Consider the following 22,837-nt stretch of genomic DNA (forward strand, 5'->3'; position numbering starts at 1 on the left):
AAGCTACCTCTAACACAGTACATTAGATTGCTTTGGGGGACAAAAATAATTGAGTTAATGGAAGTACCAAGTTTTCTCATAAAAGATCATGCAAAGGCCAAATATGCCCTAAGAAGAAAATTATTTATTATCATTATTTATTAATTACTTCAGTTATGCTAATTGCACTGCAGCTGTCTTGTAGATGAGCACTTGGAAACAACTTCCATACTTTTATGGCTGTATTTTAGTTGATACAGCAATTTTCAGCTATGGGCAGTAAGAAGAAAAAAAAAAATTATCAGTTCTGCATAAACAAGGACCCAAAGAAAAGACATGTGAAATGATTTGTTTAAAGCCAAACATTAGATGGTTAGAGTAGGTCTTGAAAAAAACCCACTTGCTTTAATTCCAAGGCAATAAATACAGTTTCAGATAGATGTTACCTCCCATCCAGCCAGTTCTCTTCCAATAACTACTGAGCTGCCTGGAAAGAAGGAAGGAACAGCAACGGTGACTCATTGAAGGTCTGTTGATTCATCTCATGAGAGTTACTAATGCTTAAAAAAAATACAGCAGCAATATCTCCTGGTCTCTTTTGTGGCAGATGATTCACACAAAGGGAACTGTAGTCAGTGCACTGAGTGGAAAAGGGGAGGAGATGTGTGTTCTCCTGTCTGTAGTGGCTTATAATATACTTCATTATATCCTTTTAACTGCAGCACTTTACCATGAAACTGAGTTGCTCCCGTACAACAGAAGGCAGCACAACAAGGGGGAGGCAGAGACATCAGAACAGAGCTCTCCCATGCAGCATGTAAAGGGTTTTGTGTAACTGATAGCTATTTTTTTTTGGATGAAAGGCAAAATAAAAGCAGGTGGTAATGTTCATGAGATCAGATTTTGTCTGGGCATGGTAAAGCATCAGAGAGGTTTTTGGAGAGGAGAGAGTGGCTTATTTTACTATGAAAAATTGTTATGAACTTGGCACAGTTCTGAAGCTGCTGAGCAATGTGTTTAAGTGCTTACAAACAGACACAAGGAAATCAATGCCCCTCTCAAATATGTCACATTTGAATGCAATAAAAATCAGTCAAAGCTGTAAATTGTGCATCATACTTAAAGTGGTAAGAGCCTGGTGCAGGTTTGAGAACTAAATATCCACTGTCACTTTTCTGTGATCTGCTTTTATGAAAACACATTCTCTGCGTCCTTTTCTTCTTCTTCTGTGGTGCTTTCCTTATTCTGTAATTTGTTTATTTGCTGTAAGTTCTGCTGTGGACTGTGGCTAAGACTTGTAAAGACTTGTAAAGGTGTTTAGGTGCCTGGGTGGGAGCTACTGAAAAACTTTTGCATCACAGCAGGGTCTCATGATGATACGAATTTATTGATTTTTCTGCCTGGCTGTGTAAGTTTTGTCATTTGTAGTGCCTCTTTTATAAGCAATTTTTCATGGCTATTTATTTCTCTGTGGCTGTCCAGGGTCACCATCAGGGTAAGGACTCCGTTGCACTATGCACTTTACTACCACAATAAAAAAAGCCATCCAAAAATATGACTCAATTTTGTTTTTTAGTGTAGTAACTCTGTATATGAAAAGGGTGCGTGTGAGGGGGTGGACCCAGCTAACTGTGTCCCAGATAACTCAAACTTTTATCAAAAGTTTGAGTCAAAGATTTTCTACTCTGGAAAATATACTTGTAATAATTTATAGTTGCCAAAATCCAGGATAGATTTCCCAAGATGGAAGAAGATATCTTTGATGTTGTTCGCTTTTTATCTTGTAGAAGGAAGAAGTATCTACTAGAAATACAAACCAGAAGTATCATGGAGTGGTACAAGAGAGGGAAAGAGAACTGATCTGTTGGAGGTAAAAATATCTTAGATTTCATGGTAATTAGAGGTAGAGAACTTGATGCAGTACGTGAGTGAGGGAGCTGCCTGGTTTAGCCACCTTTTGCGAACTATTTTGCTGGATATGCATGAGGCTCAGGAAATGTAAAGCCAATAGGAGACCTGTTCCTGTTTCCTGCTGTAGCAGTGGAAAACATAAAATGGTGAGTGAGAGGATTTATGTATTTATAAAACATTTGTTTCTAAGATTTCATACGAGTAGAGAGCTGTCTGCAGTGCATGATTCGAGACAAAAAGCTCTTTTTTAAAAACAAAGTCAAGACATTTAGATCAAGAGGGTGTAAAACATCTAAATTATGCAAGATAGTGTTATGGCAGCCTTGTGATAGTAACTGCCTTCATGCTCTTAAAAAATAGATTACCATTTTATTAAGTTTTTAACAAAATTTTACATTAAGTTTTTATTTCCTTTTAAAATGTAAGAAACTATATGTGTTCAAAGCTTCTAAACCAAAAGTTGGGAGCAGAAATATTCATTTTCCTTAGAACAACTGTAGCAAGGCAAGATAGAAAGGCAGAACCCAAATGGAACATGATTTAACAATGAATTAACTTCCATCATGATTTAAACTGATTTTTTTTATAACTACCATTTAAACCATAATGAAATGCTGAGAAGTGTTCAGAAAATCTGTGGCCAGAACTCTCTATGAACATTTAGCATCTACCTATAAACACCTAGGGAGAAAATAATTGTATTTACTTGAATCAGTCTGTTGACATAACTTGAATTAATAATTTACATAAATATTTTAGGCACCATGGATACCACTTTATTATTATTAAAAACACTTCCACTTTTATTATAGCTAATCTTCTAGTCACAGAAAACCTTTTTCTACTTTAGAACTGAATTGCCTTGGTAAAACCAATAAAGACTAATTTAGGTTTTCAATAGGCTAGCAGAACAATTGCTAGCACTTTATCTAAAAAGTTCAACTTAAAGAAAAAAAGTAATTTTCAGAATACCAAGATGCTCTTTATCCACTTAGAAGAATGATTCTCAAAAATATCTAAATAATTTAGGCCCAGAAGACCCACTGGATTCAGGGCACAAAGTCTGAGGAAACAATGGAGGCTGGTTGGACCCTTTCAGATTTTCTCACTCACAGCATTTCAAGTTATGGCACGATGTTGGTGACTGGGATTAAAGGCAGGAGTGACAGTGACAGAAAAGAGTCAGGTCTTTGTGTGCGTCCTCGCCCAGCCCTCCTTTCTGCTCTCTCTGTTGGGCAAGAGGTTTGTCCTAAGAGGAGAACACCAGGTGGAAATTGCAGGAGGAACTGTCTGGATGCTCTCACAACTGATGTATTCTGGAGATGGGGGAGCTGAGATGTTTGTGATGGGCTTTGGTTCATATCAGCCTACATAAGGGTATAAAATGATGAGAGTTTTTCAGAGTCTTTTTACTTCAAATTACAGGTAATTACAAAGAACATGTAAACTAATGGCATTGCTACGTCTTTAATTACTTACTGACAAGATTTTGCCCTGCAGTCAATCAAGGTAAGACTGCCCATAAAATCAGCAAGTGAAGTAGATATCATTGCCTAATGTAAGGCAGAAACAAACAAAATGAAAGCATATAATGGGTTTACCATAGTCAACACAATAGATATCCCTGTTTGAATAAAATATCCTCTGATTTTTGGAAGAAGGGAATTGTTATAGATTTAGCATATTCGATTTTTTTTTCCAAAACCAGCAGGGATAGAAGACAGAATTGCAGAGATTTTTGATGAGATGGGTGAAGTATAGGTCATGAGAAAATTAGAGGACCTCTAATTTGGTTTGGGTCAAGTCATATTTGGTATTATAATAAATACCTTTGCACAAGAAGTCAACATATGTCTATTTTTTCTTTTTTTTGTCCAGTAACACAAGGTTGGAGAGGTCAGAAAATAATACATAACAAACAGTGTCCCAGTGTAATCAGCCAAAAATTCCTAGGACAGATGCACAGCACAAGAATTAATGTCATTGTGGAGGCCACTGGTAAACCATTTTCAGAATTAATGTCCATAGTTTGGATTACCTGCATTTAAGAAAGAATTCAAGGTGCAGTGAGTAGGGAGAACCTATTAACTTAAACAGAGAATGGAACAAGACAAAATATCTTATGAGAAGAGATTATGTGAGTCCTTCTTGCTCAACACAGCAATTAAAAGCTGAGAGAAATATGATTGCACTGTAAGCATAGAAGGGGAGAGTAAATGCTAGGAAGTGAAAACAATTAGTTCAGCCAAAGAACAATACTGAAATGAGAATGCATGGCTGTAAAGAAAAGATGAAAACCAAACTGTCAGGAATAAGATGACTTCAAAAAACAAAGATGTGAGTCTGAAACAGTTGTCCAGCTGGCAAAGATTCAAACTATTTTCAATAGAGAGTTGCATAAATTTAGGGAGCTAGGCACAGGTTATGCATTTTGGTTGTCTATGACTGAGGATTCTAAACTCAGGGACCCAGAAGGTTTCTTTCTGTCATATGCCTATAGCATCTGGCAATTTTTTGCAGCATAGAAAATATTTACTTTCTGCATAAAAATGATTAGCACACATGAGGAAGGTAACAAAGCCCCTGCATTGTCAGCATGTAACAGGAAGTAGACTGGAAATAAGGATGAAAACCTGAGATGAACTACTGAGTGGCAGTGCCAGCAATGGTTTGCCATGTGCTGCATGGTTTTAGTGCAAAGCAAAGTCAGGGACAACTATGCTCTTTGAATGTCAACCAGTCCCCACCTTGAACTTTGTGTGAGCTGTAACTGATTTATAAGACACTGCACATGAAATTACTTTAAAGTGGCATTTATGGCAATGAGAAAGGCATCCAATCACCCTTGAAAGAAGAGGGGTAATGCTGAGAGGATGCTCTGTATAGTGAAGGTCATGAATGCCATATTGACATTGAGGGACACCAAAGTAAAGCAACCTGTAACTATAGCCTGCCAACATCCAAGCCAGTCGCAGAAGGTGGCCTTATTTTCCCCACAGCCCTGTGACTAAGATTTTCCACTGGTCAGTTTTAGCCTGTTCCCCAGCTGGATTGTTTATTTGCTGCCTTTGGCTGGCTCCCACATGCCAGACTGGGCACCTCTCCCCATCTGCTAATTTGGAACAAAATAGAGGTGGAACTGCTCTTCTCAGATGAGTCATAAATTGGTTTGTTGGAATATCAGGCATTTCTGCACCACCTGCCTCATCTGAAACAGAATCTTGTCTTTCAAAGAATAGTGCTTGCAATTCTTCAGACCAGGATTTCTGTTTGTTTGTTTGTTTGTTTGAAACTTTCCTATTGTCCTGGAATAGAATGACAGCTTGCAAGTACCGTTGTAAAAACGTTTGGGTCATAAATTTCCCAGAAGAAATGTAATATTTTTCCACTTAATTTAATAACTTCTTGTGGGCCTCTGGGATGAAGAGATTCCTCAGTGTCCTATGCATTCTGTGACATGTGGCTAATGCAACATGCTTTCCTAGGGGGGTGTTTTATAGAAAAGTCACCTTCTGCTAGGAAAACAAAATAACAACTCAATTAAAAGAAACAATGAAGGTCACACCAGCTTCCTTACTGAGGTGAAAAACCAAGCAGAGGAAAACATAAGCTGCATTTATTTTAACATATGGGACTTTGAGCATCATGTGGAAAACTCATTGATGTGGTAGAATTGTGTTTTAGGATGCCTCTGGAGAAAGACGTGATGGAATTATTAAAATTTGCAAGAAAATATATTAATCAGTCATGTGCTAGAGCATTCAGCCTGGAGGAATGAACACTTTTTGGGCAGAACCAAACGGCCATGGGAATCATTGTCCCCAGTCTGTCACTGTCACTTGTCTGATTTTGGAGGAGTTACTCATGTCTCAGCTAAGTAGTGCAGAAACAGCTGAGCCCCAGGAGCAGCACAGGACCCTCCATGTGCAGATGTCAGGTATCAGAGCGCCCTGAGCATCCCCTGCCCACAGAGCAGGTACACCCATCCTGCAGCCATGCCACTGCTCTCGTTAGCAAACCTCTCCTCACGATCCCTTTCACGGCTGCCAAGGTCAGTGATCGCTGCTTGGGGAGACTTTCAGGGCGCTTTTAGGGGCTATCAGCCAAGTGACATCCCTGAATGCAGTGGGTATAAATGTTCCCAGCTTTTTACAAAAAATAATAAGAAAGATGTTTCCTCTCTTCCATGTTAATGCCAGGACCAAACACAAGCTGACCTTTACCTCTAAGCCTCATTTTTTTTTTCAACTGCAAAAGTGACTTGCTGTTTACTTCAGAATAGTAACAGTGAGACAAAATTTATTTGTGTCTGTGGATTTCTTGGAGGTGCTGGGATGAGAGGAGCTACAGAAGTGAGCAGAATATCTCTTTCATTAGAATTATATGACAGTGTCATTGAGAGAGTTTTCTGGAAACAGTGATGGTAGGTGCTTCTTCCCAAATTACCAGAAATACATGCCCTTCAAAATTTGCTTTCAGGAGCAAATCTTTTCTAAAACTTGAGATATCACTCAAACAGAAAATTCAAATCTGATTTATTTGACAAGCATCTCAGGTATGAAGTAGCTACATTTTCATAATCATAACTCTAAAATCTTCAGTCTATATTTCATAAATGTACAAAATATATAGAAAAAAGAAAAAAAGAAAACTCATTCTAAAAGAGAATGTATCCTCTCTTTCTCACTCTAAAAACCAGTTTTAATTTTAAAATAATCTGGAAATTTTGACCAGAGATGGAAACCCTCCCTTACAGAAAACTTATTCAACTACCACTTTTCTAAGCAATCCTAGCCGTTGTCAGATGACCAGCCAGCTATGGAAACAATGGGGTTCTGTAGATTTATTGATGTATGTAAAAATTGAGGCTTCAGGTAATTCTACATCTCTGTCAACTGTTCCATGCATGGTGACAACAACAAGCCTGCCAGAGGAGTTGCTTGATAAATGGAATAGCTAAAGTCTTCAGCCACATTCATAGTAGCATTTTATCCGTTGTTTTCTTGACACCATTCCTTGTCAGCTGTTTGAAAAAGCTATTTCTGAAATAAAATAAAAAAAAAAAAAAAAACAACAAAAAACCATGGTCTTCCCCTCAGAGATGGCAATCTGAGGTTTTGCTGAAGGCATGTGAAGTTACTCTTCAAGATACTGCAAATGTCACCTCCTTTTCATATGAGTCAGGAGAGTTAGAAAATCTGCACAATTATTAGACCCTAAGACAATATAAGACTCTAGAATTATTAGACTCAAAGACAGAATGCAGTAAAATTATTTAATGAGTGTTCCTGGTAACCACTTTTGTGCTCAGAATAAAACATGCAAACTCCTTTCCAAAGACTTGAAGCTAAGAATTTTAATAGACCGAATGATTTGTTTCCCTAATGCATTCACCGAGTGCAGCAAGCTGATTAAAATCCTGGGTACTGGAGAACCTTTCTGTTTCTGGTCTATAGAGCTCAGTTTATGCATCATTAACCATGTATTACAGGTACACACAGCTATTTTACACATAACAGAAAAAGAAAATAGAATTTGTACATGCAGGATGCTCATTTTAACATTTTCCTTTTGGAATGGTAAAAGGTAAAGAAATTGAGAACAGGATTTTTAGGAAGTCATCCTTCTCCAGTGAGAACTGTCCCTGTATGAGAAGGCAATGAACAGACAAAAGCAATCCACTGGGTGAATCAAAACAGCTTTCAGTAAGTATGTGGTCATGGTTTTTATGTAAAAAGCCTTTAATACAAAATAGCTGTTCTATTAGAGAATGTGATAGGTAGCTAAAAAGCAGCTTGCCAAAGGAAAGCTTCTTCAGAGTTTGGGGATAATTCTGTAATTACCTTACTGACATTAATTTATGTCCCTATTTAGGAACAAATTCACATATAAATTTTACAGGACTTCTATAAAAAGGAAATAGACTTAAGAAGCAGCAGAGTTCACTATAGAGCCATGTAAGGTACTTCTGAAATTCTGAAAATTTACTCTTCATTTAAATGAATTACAGAAAACCGTAAGTGCAGACTGGAGCAAAAAACCCCTCAAAAATATATAAAACAAACATTCATTAATAAATGTGTAATTCAGAAGAGAGGGTGAGTTTCTCTTTATTACTGAACTCACTTTTTCATTTGTGACCTTTAGAACACTTAAGTCACAGGAAGGCCTTTTCCTGAGGATCTGAAAATTTCAAGCAATAGTTTCCAGAGAAAAAGGGTAGAGTGAATGCAACTATATCAAATGAATTGCTTTGTGCTTTTTAGCAAATATAGTCTACATAGTTCTTACAATAGTTTTTCATCTTTTCTTACAGATGATATTTCAAATTCTTCCATCAAGAATTTATAATCTGAAGTTTCGATTCAGGGACATGAGGCAGGGTCAAATTTATGCACGTGCCAGGTCTCAGCAAAGTCAGTGGATCTCAAGCATAGGTTTAATAAGGTTTAAAATTAAAGTCCTGTATAATGATACTCTGAGCACACTGCCACTGGTACGTCTATTCAGCCAGCCACTGCAGCATGATTATTATTAACCCTGAGCTGAGCTCAAAAGAATATTAGTTGCTGTCAAGTCACCTTTACACACTGATAATGTCACTTTTTAGCTAAGTGACCAACAGCATGGTTGGTCTGATTGCAGTGGCTGAGGACACCTTCCATGAAGTAGAAGAGCAAGGAGTTCTGAAGATGCCCACCTCAGCTGACTGTAAGTACTACTTAGATTCAAAGGGAAATTAAAAATAGCTGCCACTTTATTATTAAAAGGCTTTGCCCCTTGGTAAAGCAAATCAGACTATTCCCTGTGACTCAATAGGAGCAATTTTGATTCACTGAAGTTGCAGATTAGAGAAATTGGATTAAGCAATGTGAACTAAATTTGTAGAAATTTAGTTGTAGAATGAAAGAGAAAAAAGCCACCCAAATGGAACTTGGCATTTTATTCTTACCTGGAGGGAAAAATTTAAATGCATTTTAAAGGAGCCTCTTAGTGGTTTCTAAATTTCTACATTCTTATTTGTGTGTTTAAACTTTGTAAAGCATTGAAAATGGCTCTTTGCTTTCAAATTGTATGTGTAAATCACATTGAATCTGCATAAAATACAGATTATTTAGGGTCCACAAGCCAACTGCTTCTCTTTCAGCATTAATGACGCACTGACTTTTGTGCATCAACATCTAGATCAGGGTCCTTGGCATCCACGGGCAGTGAAAGGAAGCACACATGCTTCTCCCAGTGCCCCAGTGCTGGAGTGCAGGGAGGCTGTGATGTGCTGCTAGAGGCTGCAATAACAACCACACACAGCACAGAGGGCCTCTCCCTGCTCCTGTTTATGGCAGGGTCAGGGGAGAACAAAGGAGACATAAAACATGTTTCCCCCTAACTCAACTGCTTCAACTCCGCTAAGGAGAATTCAGGCACGGCTGAGGATTTCAGCACCTGCCTTGGAAAGTTTGCCCCTGGGCTATTAAAAATGGTTTGAATAATAAAATTGACTTGCCTCTTGGTGTCATTATACCCTCTTTTTCAGATCAGTGATTTTATTAACAGATAATGCTGATAGAGATTTATTTTATGAGATATTTTATGGCTTTTAAATATCATATGCAAGTTTTCAGCTCTTTGGCTCCTTGCAATGCTGATTAGGATGGTGCCTCTTTTTTCCTTCTTTCCCCGGTTTCCAAAGCAACCATGAAATAAAATAGAAAAGCACACAGAGACGGAGACATAAATTTTGAAGAAATAATTCTGACATGCAATTTTGAAAGCCCTTTTCAGGTCAGTGTCATTTTTGTAATTGATGTTACCAGTTTTGTCTTCGTATTTTCTCCTCAATAAACAATTCAAATATACTTCAAGCACTCCTTTCACAAAAGGCAACTTGAAAACATGTCAAGCAGTTTGATTTGGAAGCTTTTGGAAGGATTTAGACAGCTTGCACATTTTACTAAATGGTGCACATTTTTAAAAAGCTACTATTCAACGTAATACTTCAACTGCCAAGAGTAGTAATAGGAAGCCTATACTTACATTTCAGCTCCAGTTTGATGAAGTCAGTGTTCCCCAGATTCTCAAGAAATACCCCATCTGAGGCTGATGTTTTGAAGTAGAAAGAGATGTCTGCACTGGTTTCCCCTTGGAAGGTGGAGAAGTGGAGGTAAGATGATGAAGTAACGAAAGAAGCTGCGTTCCAATAATTCCCTGCAGAGGACAGACAGGAAAGACATGTTTCAGTGCTCCCTTGAAGTTGTTGGAAAAGTTGGAGATTTTAAGGTTCATCTATGCTACAGTACTGTCTGTGCTGAAGAAAGAACCCCAAGCACCTTGATTCTTGCTCCCTCTGTTTTGTTTTTCTGAGCATGGTGTGTCAGGTTTCAGAAGACAGAGCATGTTAACGGTAGATTTATTTTCAAGCTCTTAATTTATCATATCTACTCATACTCAAACGTTATTTTGTATTTATTATAGTAAGACTATCACGGGAGATCAGACAGAGGGGCAAAACACTAATTTGGTGTCTGCCTCACCTGCACACCTACACCCCCTCCTGAAAGTGTAGCCATGTCTATCAGAAATCAATTAATTTAAATCACAGGAAAAATCCAGTAAATGAAGCTAATCAATACAGACACAATTAACATATGCACCTAATAGTCCCCTAGTGCATTCCCACTGGAGAAATACAATAATTAATAACATCCAAGAACTATTACTGTACTTTAGCTAGAAGGACAGTCAAATTCAGTGCAAGGTAGCATTACAGTGCAAAAAAGAAGTCATAAGATATAAGAGCAGGTAAGATTCTCTTAATCAGAAGATCATAAGACTCATAAGAGAAGGCTTTGGGGTGACCTAATTGCTGCCCTTCAATACCTGAAGGGAGGCAAAAGAAAGATGGAGAGGGACTTATTACAAGGGCATGCAGTAACAGGGCAAGAGGGAATGGCTTCAAACTGATAGCCAGTATGTTTAGATTAGATATTAGAAAGAAATGGTGGTGAGGCACTGGAACAGGTTATCCAGAGAAGCTGTGGGTGCCCCATCCCTGGAAGTGTTAAACAGGATTCTGAGCAACTGGTCTAGTGGAAGGTATCCCTGTCCACTGCAGGGATGTTGGAACTAGACAATCTTTAAGGTCTCTTTCAACCCAGGCCATGTTATAATGATTCTATGATAATGATATAGGTGATAGAGTTAGCCAATGAGAGACTGAAACAACTCATTCTAGTTCCATCAGAATACTTATGTATCCAGCTTCAGAAATGTATTAGAATATAAATCATGATGTCATCATAGCTGAATCCTTAGTATTCCAGTCAATAAACACAATACTGCTACTTTCCATTCCAGTCCAAAGTCCCGGATATTGGTTTTCCATTGTCTGATTACTGAAGTAGGTGATAATGCTGTTATTTGTCTGGTTAGCACTGGATGAATATGAATGAGGGTGGTTGAAGCTTCAGAAGATCAGCTGTGATGATATATTGCACTACTGACCCACATTCATTTCAGAAGTTTTATTATTTGAGTAATTATTAGTCTCTATTCAATTTTAAATTGAACATCTGAATTAGCAGATGTTTTCAGATAAATAAAAGCATACTATTGCTTTCCATAGTACTATTCCATACCCTCCATTATAATTCTGCCTCTCTCAAGGATTTAGGGTATTTGGAAAAAAAGCCATTTTCCATTTAGTTCAATGCATCCCAGGAGGAAAGTTGTAATTGAGATTTTGTATGTGTATATGTGTAAACACACATTTGAGCAGTGAAAATGGGAAGAAATAGGCATTCATGAAAGAGGTATGGGTTTGTGAATTAACCAGTTAGGCTAGATCAGCTAGTTTTCAACGTGTATTACTATTTACCCTCCTTACACAAATGAGTAATTTCCAGATTGAATGCTGATAATGATTTCTATAGAAATGTCAGTAATCTTCATATCATAAACCTGCATGGGCAAGAAATATCGGCTCATAATTTGCAAGGTTGTTCTCTGAAAGCATGCCTAGTGCCAAAGCAGCACAGATAAAAAAGGTCTTGTATTTTATTTTCATTCGTGGTCTCAGGTCTCTTTCTCTCTCACTTTTCAAAGTGCTCTCTCAATATTAGGGTTGCTTATGGTCTAGATGCGTGAGTGCTTTGTCAATAATCTGTGAATACAGGGTCCAGATGGAGTTTGTATATGCTCTTCCATTTGCAGATGTACCTGGACATCTCTATTTTATTTTCCTGGGACCTACAGATATGCTAGCTGCTGGCAGACCCTCAAAAGAGATTTTACTTTACTGAATAAACTCACATGAAATAAGTGGGACTCAGACAAAAAGCCAGGAATATATTAACACAATCTCTGTTCAGGAGCTAATTTAGCTGCCCTGAATAACCTTGTAGAAATGCTTGAATGTCTTTGTAACTTAAATAAGTATTTTAGATCCCTAGCTTTACATTCCTTGAATATTACCAAACTTCTTAGCCTAAAATATGAAGAACACATGACAAGTAAAATTGCTGTGAATGTGAGAGCTATAAAATTCAAGTACTACTGGAGATAAATCTCTCTTCAGTGAGAAAGGTGTCCCAGCCACCTCACTTCACCAAAAGAGACCAATACAGTGTATTATTATAATAAATATTTCAGTAAAGTAAATAAGAGTAGGACCTACTATATGAAACAGCTATATATTTTGCAGTATTGTATTTACAGATTTCTAATTATCTTGCAAACTTGAAGCTATTAAATGCAATTTGACATAGATTAGTCTGCAATGCTGGAACACTGAGGGTGAAATCCTTAACTACGAGAGTGCATAACCCAGGTGCTGGTTTGCCTTTACAGGGCAGTACTTTTCAGTTGTATGTGACCAGTTGGACATTTCAGAATTTTTAGGATTGGTATTGTTTGTGGATTTATCCAGCAGGGTCCAGCCCTATGGCAAAGACTTCACACCTTTATCACAGCACACTTGCCAGAGGACTGCTGCTTCTGAGTGCCGCTGCAGGGCCAGACAGGCAGGTGGGTTTGGATGGAGCCTGCATCACCCTCTCATTGAAACAAAAGGAATCAATTCTTATTTAGAGTTACATTCAGCCTGCTGAAGAGCTCCATGGCTAAGGATTTTACATTTAATTCAAAATGCTGCGATTTGACTTTGCAGAAAACCTTGTCTGCAGATGTGAGAGGTGAGAGGATAAGTATAAACAAGGCAGACAGAATTGGAGAATCTGCACCTTGAGAGAGATATCTTCAAAGACTATTCATGAGAAATTCCTATGAAGATAAAATAATATTTTTGCGCTCTAGTATACATTCATCTCAAATCAGTTGAAGAGGGAAAAGTCTTTTTATTAAGAGTACAATAGAAATATTTTGCCAAATGTAAATAATGATTTTTATCATAAAATTATATCTTTTGATAAGAAATGGGCTCCCTAAGGAAATACTGTATAAAAATCCACTTTACACACATTTATTACAGTTTTTTGCTAGGAACTTTTATCAGTCACTATGCCTCAAAATTTCTTTGGTACATTGTCACAATTCTTTCCTCAAGTGATTTGAACATATTGATCCTACAGACATTTTTCTCCCACTTTAGGCTGACAAGCTGTAGATGGAGAAAACTGGGACTGGAACTTAAACCAGAGTAGAGGTATGGCAGCAGGAATATCAGACAGAATGTGGGAAAGGGAGTTTATTTAGAAAGAAAACTATAAATTATAAGTTTTTAATTTATAAAAACACCACAGTCTAAAGATGATTTTTATTGCATTATCTGAAATATGAGATTATAAATCTACTTTATTCTTTGAAACCTCAACTATAATTTTGTAATGAAGATCACAGCTCTGTTGGGAAGTTCTGTTGGTTTAAACTCACTTGGTGTTTAAATTTGATTTAAACCAATTAAACAGGTACAGAGCATGCTGCTGTCATGGCAGCAGAAATACAAATCAATCAAGACACCAGACAAGCCTTTTCAATTGTTTGCAACTCAAGATAAATGTGGAGATCCCGAAGGCATGGCTGTGTTTTTCATAAAATTGCACGTTTCCTAGTGATGGCAGCAAGCCTTGGGACACAGGACACGCAGAGGCAGGAAAGGGAATTGCTGACCAGAGTGCCATGGATGTTTGCCTGGATCCAGGCAGGAATCAGAGTCATAGTTGAGACAGGGGTGCTTCAATGCACCAAGTAACTCTATTTGATTCTGTTTCAATTTGTGCCAAGGTTGCTCACAGCTCTGCCTCTGCTGTGAAAATTAAAACCCAACTCGTTAAGCTCCTGCAAAACACTCTTACTGCTTTCTCATTAGTTTTCCTAGCCCTGAGTTATGGTGTTCTTTGTAATTTGTATGATACAAAAGTGTCGCTTCTACTGCTCCAAACAGACTCAGTCTGGGACAGGTGGCTGCGCTATAATTGCAAAGGTATAATTTTTACAAGAACGGCGATAGTCTGTAGCCACAAGAAACCAGCCCTACTGCAAAAGTTAATGAGAAGGGACATCTTAAATCTCAGATAAAAAGCTGAACTAAGACTTGAAGATTTTTCCCATGAAGTCCCGCCTCAGTGAGAAGGAAGGAGACCCATAAAACTGACAGGGACAAACACACTTTGTCCTGAGTTATGCAACATGAACAGGCATCTTTAAATGTGTGGCAGCTCTGTAACTTGAAAACATAGAGTCACTGGCCTTATAGTAATCAGCCTTTCAGCTTCTTCCTTGCAATATTTTTGTTCAGAGCTCCCTTGCTGGCTCCCATCAATATCTTCTTTCTTAGCATGATTGAAATTCATGCTTTAACACCATCAATTTCACTTTTACATTTAAACCCCATTGAAATGGATAATGGCAATACCAGAACTGTAAAAGACATCAGTGCTTTTAGCCCTGCCAGGCAATCGCACTAGAGAACGAATGCCGCAGTGTCAGGCAGCTCTTATGTATTACAATAGACCAAAAACCTCCAGGGCCCTCATCTGCAGCAAAACAGATTTTCTATCAAAACCATTATGTGAATAAAATGTAAGAATAGTCTTCTATTTCAGAGGAGATGGATGTGTGAATGGAAAACTGTTCTGTGGCACAAAGTAATGGATTGAGATTATCCATACAATTATGCTCAACAAATCAAGTTGGTGGGGTTTTTTTCCTTTCTTCTTTTTCCATTCTGAGATAGGAATTTATGCATGCACACAGAGCAGTTTGGGTATCAGTACAGCAACAATCACACCTTAGACTCAAGTCTTCAGATCCATTTCAGAGTGGAACTGGCTGTAATGAAAACCAAATTTGCTGTTGGACTTTCTATTTGAAAAGTCAAAGAAAATTGGCAGTGTTTCTTGCACTGAGTTCTACTTTATTGTGAAAGATGTAACCATGACCTCAGGTACTTTTCTGTCATCAGTGCTAATCTTAGGGATCGAGCTGAGATCACAGCTTCAGTCTGAGCTGGAGTCGGGGGGTGCTGGGGGAGAGGAGAGCAGGGATGGCAAGTTGTTGGCATTCTCTCCTTTGCTGGGAGGACTACAATGCTAGTGGCTTCTTCCTGACTGAAATATCTGCTTGGTGTCATTTTTCATTGCGCCGACATGCTTTTAAACCTTTGTTTTTCTCTGGTCTGCAACTCCATGTCACATCTACTACATTTCACTCTACTACATTTACTATATTTATTGCACATATAATTTACTACATATGGTAAGTTTTGCATTTTTTTTTGATTTCTTTGGTATCCCTAGAATCAGTTTTGACCAGCTCCAGTCCTGAATTTATTTGCTTGTTGGTGAGTTGTTTAGAGCCTTAGGGTCCCCTGTATCAGTCAGTGCCCCATGCCTGTATCCCTTTGCCCAGAATCCCACATTCCCAGTTTTCAGGACTGCTCAATATATTCCCGTCGTGCATTTCTCTGCCCACTGCCATTATCCTCATTGGTCCTGCACCTGGGCCACGACAACCCCGCGCACTGCTGCAGGCTGGGGGAGTGCAGCTGGGAAGGGATGGGGGGCTGACAGCCAGATGGATACATGAGCCAGCAGTGTGCCTAGGTGACCAAAGGCATCTTGGCTTGTGTCAAGAGCAGTGTGGCCAGTAGGTGTGGGAAAGAGATTGTTTTGCTCATCACTGGTGAGGTTGCACCTCGAGCACTGTGTCCAGCTCTGTGTCACTCGCTTCAAAAAGGACATTGAGGTGCTGGAGTGTGTCCAAAGAGGGCCATGAAGGTGGGAAAGGATCTAGGAAACATGTCTTATTCAGAGCAGCTGCAGGAAGTGGGGCTGTTTAGCCTGGAGAAAAGGAGGCTCAGGACGTACTGCCTGAAGGGAGCTGTAGTGGAGTAGGGGTCAGTGTCTTCTGGCACATTTTAGGTAAAAGAGTGAGAGGAAATGGCACTAAGTTTTGCCAGGGGAGATTAAGATCGGCTCTTAAAAAAGGTGTCTGCATGAGGCACTTGGGGATATGATTTAGGTGATTTAAGCAATGATGGTGGTGCTGGGCTGACAGCTGGACTAGATGGTCTTGAAGACCTCTTCCAACCTTGATGATTCTGTGGTTATGTTAGTCATCAATATCTCATTCTGCAAAAATAACTACTTTTTACTATTATCTATATAAAATGGGGTACCATAAGAAGATAAACAAAGGTAATACAAACTAGGTATAATACTCCTGCCATTAAGGGAAAAAAAAAAAAGAAAAGTTGTTTCATCTAAAAAAAGTTTGAGGCAGTGCTCAAAATAGTCCAAGCCCGGCAAGTCTGTGGCTTTGAATTCTTCCTACCATACCCAAAGTCTAACTAGAGATAGCAATAATGTATTTCTTGGGCTGTGGGTTAACACTTTATCAACATCACAGCAGAATGTTGCTTGAAAAGAAGCATGTAAATTGCTACTTAATTTAAAATTAAGATGGTAGTGTCCTGATTTACTCAATCCAAACCTGAATCAAGAAAAATAAACCAGAAGGAGCTGCTACACATGATGTTGCCTTAATAGCAGAAAAGTCTTTTGACAACACACAGGAAAAATAATCCCCAAGCCAACAGATGGAGAGTGTATTAGCACTGTATAACAGGAAACTGACTTACCCCCTTTCAGGCTAAATAAAAATATAGGTTAGATTTCAATTTCCAAGCTAAAACTAGCTGTGTATCTTTCAACAAAGTAACAAATGGCTGGAAGTCCAGAACAAAACCTGCTGAGAATATCAATACATATAGAGATGAGTTCAGAGTTAACAAAACAGAAAACTTAGCACTGCAGTGGTTACTGTCATGTTGAATACAGTTCAGATTTCAAAATATAAATTATAGGTTGCAGATTTTTTTTTTTTTACATAGACCTTTTTATACCTTCACATTTTTTTGCATTGACCATCTAGTCCAAATGCCTGACTATTTTAGCGCTCACCAAAAGTTAAATCATGGCTTTAGAATGTTGTCCTTAAACACTCTCTTAAACACTGACAGGCACAGGGCATCAACCACCTCTCCAGAAAGCCAGTTCCAGGGCTTGGTCACCTTCCCAGTAAAAAAATGTCCCCATATCAAGCATGAACCTTTCCTGATGGGTGCAGCTTTTAGCCATTCCCATGTGTCCTGGCTCAGGGTACCAGGGAGAAGAGCTCAGCACCTCCTTCTTCTGACTCCTGTTTAGTCTTCTGTGAGCCAGCATTCCCAAAACCCACTCTGCAGGGCTGCTCTCCAGACACTTCTCTCCCAGGTTTGTGCCTGACATAGCTCCATAGGGCAGAATCTGGCATTTAGACTTATTAAATCTCATCCCATTAATCAAAGCCTAATGATCCATTCTCTCAGATTCCTCTGCAAGGGTTCTTGTCCCTCAAGAGAGTTAACAGCACCTCCCAGTTTGGTTTAATCAGCAAACTTGCTGATGGTGCATTCAACTACTGCATCCAGATTGTTGATAAATACATAAACCCTTCAATTTCTATACTACACCTGAAACTCAGAGTAATTCCCCCAGGCTTCTCTTCTGGAAGTTCATCGCATGCACCTTCTTTGAAAGTGAGATCCTGAAAAGGTTAACTGTCTACTCATTTGGGTGGTGACCTTCCACTGATGCCCTTGCCTCCTCCAGTTGTTGTTTGGTCTTCACTTACAGACCTTTGCCACCTCTCCTTCTGCATGTCTGCCACTGCTGGGACAATTGTTGACCTCATTACAGAACTTATCATCTTTTCACGTGGGCCCAAGGTCTAAAGCCCCAAACTCCCTTATGCATAACAAGATACTGAGGAGAAAGTGTATATATTAGTTCTTTAGAAATTAAAGGGTTCCTTCCCTATTTGAGATCAAGTTGAGTTCTCTGGTCAACAACGAAGGACATAACTTATATTAACATTGTAGTAAGATGGATGGCAGTTTATCAGCTGTCATTATAAATTATCTGTTTTCATAAAGATTCTCAAGTGACATAACAGTTACAAGACACTGATCAATGGGTATAAACACAGATGATAAAGTTTGCTTTACTCTGCCAGTCACTATATTTGCTGAGTGAGGGAAAAACGCAATCACATTTATCAGTGAAATGTTGGAGTCAATAAAACAGATTCAGTGATGCAGAAATGTTTCCAGCACCTGCTGTGTTTCCTGCAATCATCTTTGGAAGATCATTTTTCAAAACTCTTGCCTCCTGGTCACAAATCCTAATCACGATACATACCCTGTCACTGCTGGCATCATTACTTTCATCCATCTAAAGAATGAAAGGTCTTGATCTGGCCTGGTTTACAACCTGGAGCTCTGTAATGTGCTGATAGAGCTTTAATGATGCATGTAAACTGGTGTCCTTTCAGGGGAATTTTTTTTTAACAATAACTGACCTGTAAACACGAGCTTGATCACCACTGTGCCACAGTCAAGGCAGTGTGTAGGAACCCTGCCATGGTGCCAGAATGGTAAACATTAAATACAGGAGACAGCTGCTGTCCACAAACCTTGTTAGTGTGAGAATCTGATTCTCTGTTGTGCCCTAGATATTGGTGGGTGTTTAGCTGTGCAAAACAATTGTGAAGCTTTCCATCCCCAATTGGTAATGCTGCCTAATCACCATATGCTCAGCACATATCTGTGCAGGATGAAAGGCAAAGGCACAAAGACAATAATGTAAAAAAAAAGAATTTTCTTAAGAATTCAGTTCCCCTGTGGTACTAAATCTGTTCCCAGTGCTGCAGAGGTGAACTGCAGGAAATGGTAGCTCTCTGCTCTCCAGATCCTTGGCAAGGTGTGTGAACAATGAGATGCAGCTCTAGCGCTCTGTAGAGTCAGAGCCATTGCATTGGCCAACACCATGTGAATGGCATGATCCAATATCCATTTCTTCTGCCATTCCCATTTGCTCTTTCTGCCATGATATTTTAAAAGAAGAATGTGCTGGGTAATCTTCACACAGTTCTTCTCCTCTATATTTTCTCATTTTCTCTGCTTAGAGTGACATTTTTTCCCTACTTGTGGCTTTAAAACCACCTGTTTGGCTATGGATCTGGACTCAGTGTCCTGGCTCTTTGGTCATGTATTTTTTTCTTGTAGACCAGCTGCACTTTCACATTGGAAAATGTTTTCCAGAATTAAAAAGTAAGATGCAATTTATTCTTGATGTAGTACATTAACTATTCTTCATGCCATTGATTCCATCATTATTGACAGAGATCATCAAATTATTTTGCTTGATCTTCTGTTACTAGATGGATTTCTGAGACTTTCTAAAGAGACTTTCTGAACTAAAGCTGAGAATATTTAAGTCACAAGTTATGACTAGGTCCTTTGGTGATTTGTAGTCCTCTAACCTGATGAAACTTAGAGCTAAAATAATTTGCTTGAAGTAATCATTTAATTCAGCAGGTGCATTAGTGCAGTCATGCTGTTCTACTGCTTATTTGTAGAAATATACTTTTAATGACTCCTTTGTTCATGTCCCAGTTCCCAGTTATTAATAAGTAGTTCAGATACACATTAAACCTACAGTTGAGTAAAACTACCTTAATTCTTATGGTGCCACTCTAGTTCATGTCACTGTAACATTTTTCCAAGTTCAACTTTCCATATTTTTTTGCATGTAGTTTATATGGAGCGTAGCTATTTATACAAGCATTTGCAAAGAATTTGAATTATGGAGATGGACTTTGTGTTCTGAATTCAAATAGCTGAGAGCTTAACGCCTCCATGGCCTCCCAGTCCCACATTACTCTAGGAACTGGGAAGAACCAATGGACTCCATGTTATGGTGCCATTCCACCCTAGACACTGGTGCCTTGGCTGGAACATCTGCTCTACTCTGTGCTGTGGCCCTGGAAATGCTGCTTGATATGCCTATGTTGATACAGAGCTTCCCCCTTCTGTCTTTGAAAAAAATGTCTTTGCAAAGTAATTTTACAGTTCATTTCTACATCATCTATGGCAGAGAAACTTTTCACATGACTGCATTTGAGCATTTATTCCATTGCCTGCCTGTTCCTTATCTTTAAAATAACTCATTAAGACTATCACTATGTCCAAATATCTTCCTGTGATCTGACTATGTCAGCAGTATTCTAAACCCAAGAACACAAAGAATGCCTACAAAATTTAAATTAAAAAATAAAAGTTTCTTAGTCTTAACATTGCCATTAGTGACACTTGTAATATTGTTATCAGAGAGCACACTTATATGGACAAAGGTGGGCTCCCTGTGGAAAGGTAAATTTACTGTAGGAACTGCAGCTCTCACTCTTCTAACAGGCATTGTCTACTCACACTTCAAATTCCACACAGGTGATGCAAGCAAATATATGTAATGTAATAGCAAATCTAAACCAGAACACTAATGAAAATATTTTAGGCTAGATAAGTTTTCATATGGAGAGAGATCTTCTGTTGAACTCCTGTTGCAGCTTAGTGGTAACAGCCCTGAGACCAAGAATCTTAAATGCATATATATGTTAAAATGCCTTTATATGGATTTAACAACTGTTAAACCAATCAGAGTTTACAGATATGTAACAAAGACTTATACATAGTACATCAAATAAAAAATACCAGCTTTACCATAAAAAATTAAAAATTAAAAAATCTATCACAAATAACCCATGCTAAAGGTTTAACTTCCCCACAGAACTCCTTCCAACCTCAACTATTTTGTGAAAGTATGAACAATGTTTCTGGCTTGCATAAAAATGACAAGAAAAATCAATTAAAAATTGAAATGAAATTAGTATTTTGGAGGTGAAATGGTTTGTGGAAACAAAACATAACTGTGCATCTACAGGAGATGTGATTCTGACCTCTTGCAAATGACTTAGACTGAGCTCTACTGTTCATGGCATTACACTCAATTTACACAAATCTGAGAATATTTACTCAGTGTTCACTTCCCAAATCTTTTCCATCTCAGTTAAAAGACTATGCAATGAAAGAAAAAAGGGTATGAAAAAGATGTCTCATAAAGAACCAAAGTTTGTTCTTTCTTTTTATTTTTCTTTCTTGCTTGCTTGCCTGCCTGCCTGCCTTCCTGCCTTTTTTTAGTCTTTCCCATCCCAAATGTCTCTCTACTAAACAGTCATCTAGAAATTTGGACTTGTAAAGAGTGTTTCAGCTGGCTTATAACAACAGAAGATTGCAGATAAAAACTGCCTTTAGACATTTTACAAAGCGCAGCCCTGAGTGGGAAGAACGTGAACATCTAAAACTAGACTTTCAGAGCACAAAAGGAACCCCTTGCAGTGAAGATTTTTATCTGAAATGAAAGGTGACTTGGGGTAAAGGCATTGTGCCATAATTTAGTCATTCTAAATTCAATTTCTTGGCTCTGACATTCTTAGCATACATGACCCTGGCCAAGTTGTTTATGGCTTATGCCTCCAGAGTCCAAGATCTCTGAGGTGAAGAAAATACCATTTCTCTTTTCTTCTTTATAAAATGTTTTTGAATCTTGATTTTGTAGGACTGTCAACATTTGCAGCAAATTGTGGTTACAATCTTGGGCTGCAAGAGGCAGCTTCTCTACTTGAAGCAGAGTACAAAACTTGGCTGGAATTTGAACACACTCCTGTGATACAAGAGTCAACAATAATTTTCCACAAATTTGCTTCTTACTTTCCACATTATCCAAATGCATTGGTGTTGGATGAAGTCATTAAATGAATGTCAAAATATCTTGAAATTGGAGAACACAATGTGGCAACATTATTTATGGATAAAAATATATACATGCATAAATATTAGATCTAGCAACACTTAAAAAGCAATGATGACAAAGATTTTACTATTCATTTAAAAGCAAATATTTCTTCACTGTGTTTTGTAACCTTGCATGACTGTAATTATCTCACAATGACCAAGATACCCGTCATGGTACATTACTTATTATGACATTTTTTCCCAATATAAATATAAATGAATGTAATAAGGATTGTTAATGAATACTGGTGATTTTTACTCAGACTTTGCTTTGCTTAGACATGCAGCCCAAAGACGAAGACTCCTTAGCAACCCTTTTATAAGAAAACTAAATAAATATCAGACATGGCAGATCTAAACTTTTTGAAAGGGAGCATTACAGTCATGCTTACCATCACAGCTACAAGATCAGGCATTTGGTGTTGGGAAAGAGTGGAGGCTAAACTAAAGAATCAAGCTATGCTCTGTATTTGCTCTAAATAAGAAACTACTCACAAGCCGTGATGGGTTTGGGCTGCTGACACCAGAGGTGTACTTCACTTTGATCTACAAAGACTTTCTTCTTCTGAAAGAGGGAAGAGCTGTACTCTGACACTCGACTTTACAGTTTCCTTCATCAGGAAAAGAGAGTATTTGTGCACAGCAATCTAGATTCTCAAATGGAGAGGAAGGGCACAAATGGACCAAAATATACTTGTATTGATCAACTGAGATGTCAAATATACATTTAAAAGGCAGAATTGGGAGAAAAATATTCCTGCA

At 38.3% G+C, this 22,837-nt stretch overlaps 1 protein-coding gene across 1 annotated transcript in view; it reads right to left on the minus strand.

Annotated features, from left to right (window-relative positions):
* The window catches only part of CNTNAP2 (contactin associated protein 2), a 1,021,890-nt gene that overhangs the window by 104,734 nt on the left and 894,319 nt on the right, over positions 1–22,837 (minus strand). Inside the window, exon 16 of the mRNA XM_063157997.1 lies at positions 9,925–10,095. Within this exon, the coding sequence (XP_063014067.1) occupies positions 9,925–10,095 (171 nt within the window). The remainder of the gene's footprint in view (positions 1–9,924; positions 10,096–22,837) is intronic.

This window comes from Melospiza melodia, chromosome 1, assembly GCF_035770615.1.
Source record: "Melospiza melodia melodia isolate bMelMel2 chromosome 1, bMelMel2.pri, whole genome shotgun sequence".
In the NCBI taxonomy this organism is placed as follows: Eukaryota; Metazoa; Chordata; class Aves; order Passeriformes; family Passerellidae; genus Melospiza; species Melospiza melodia.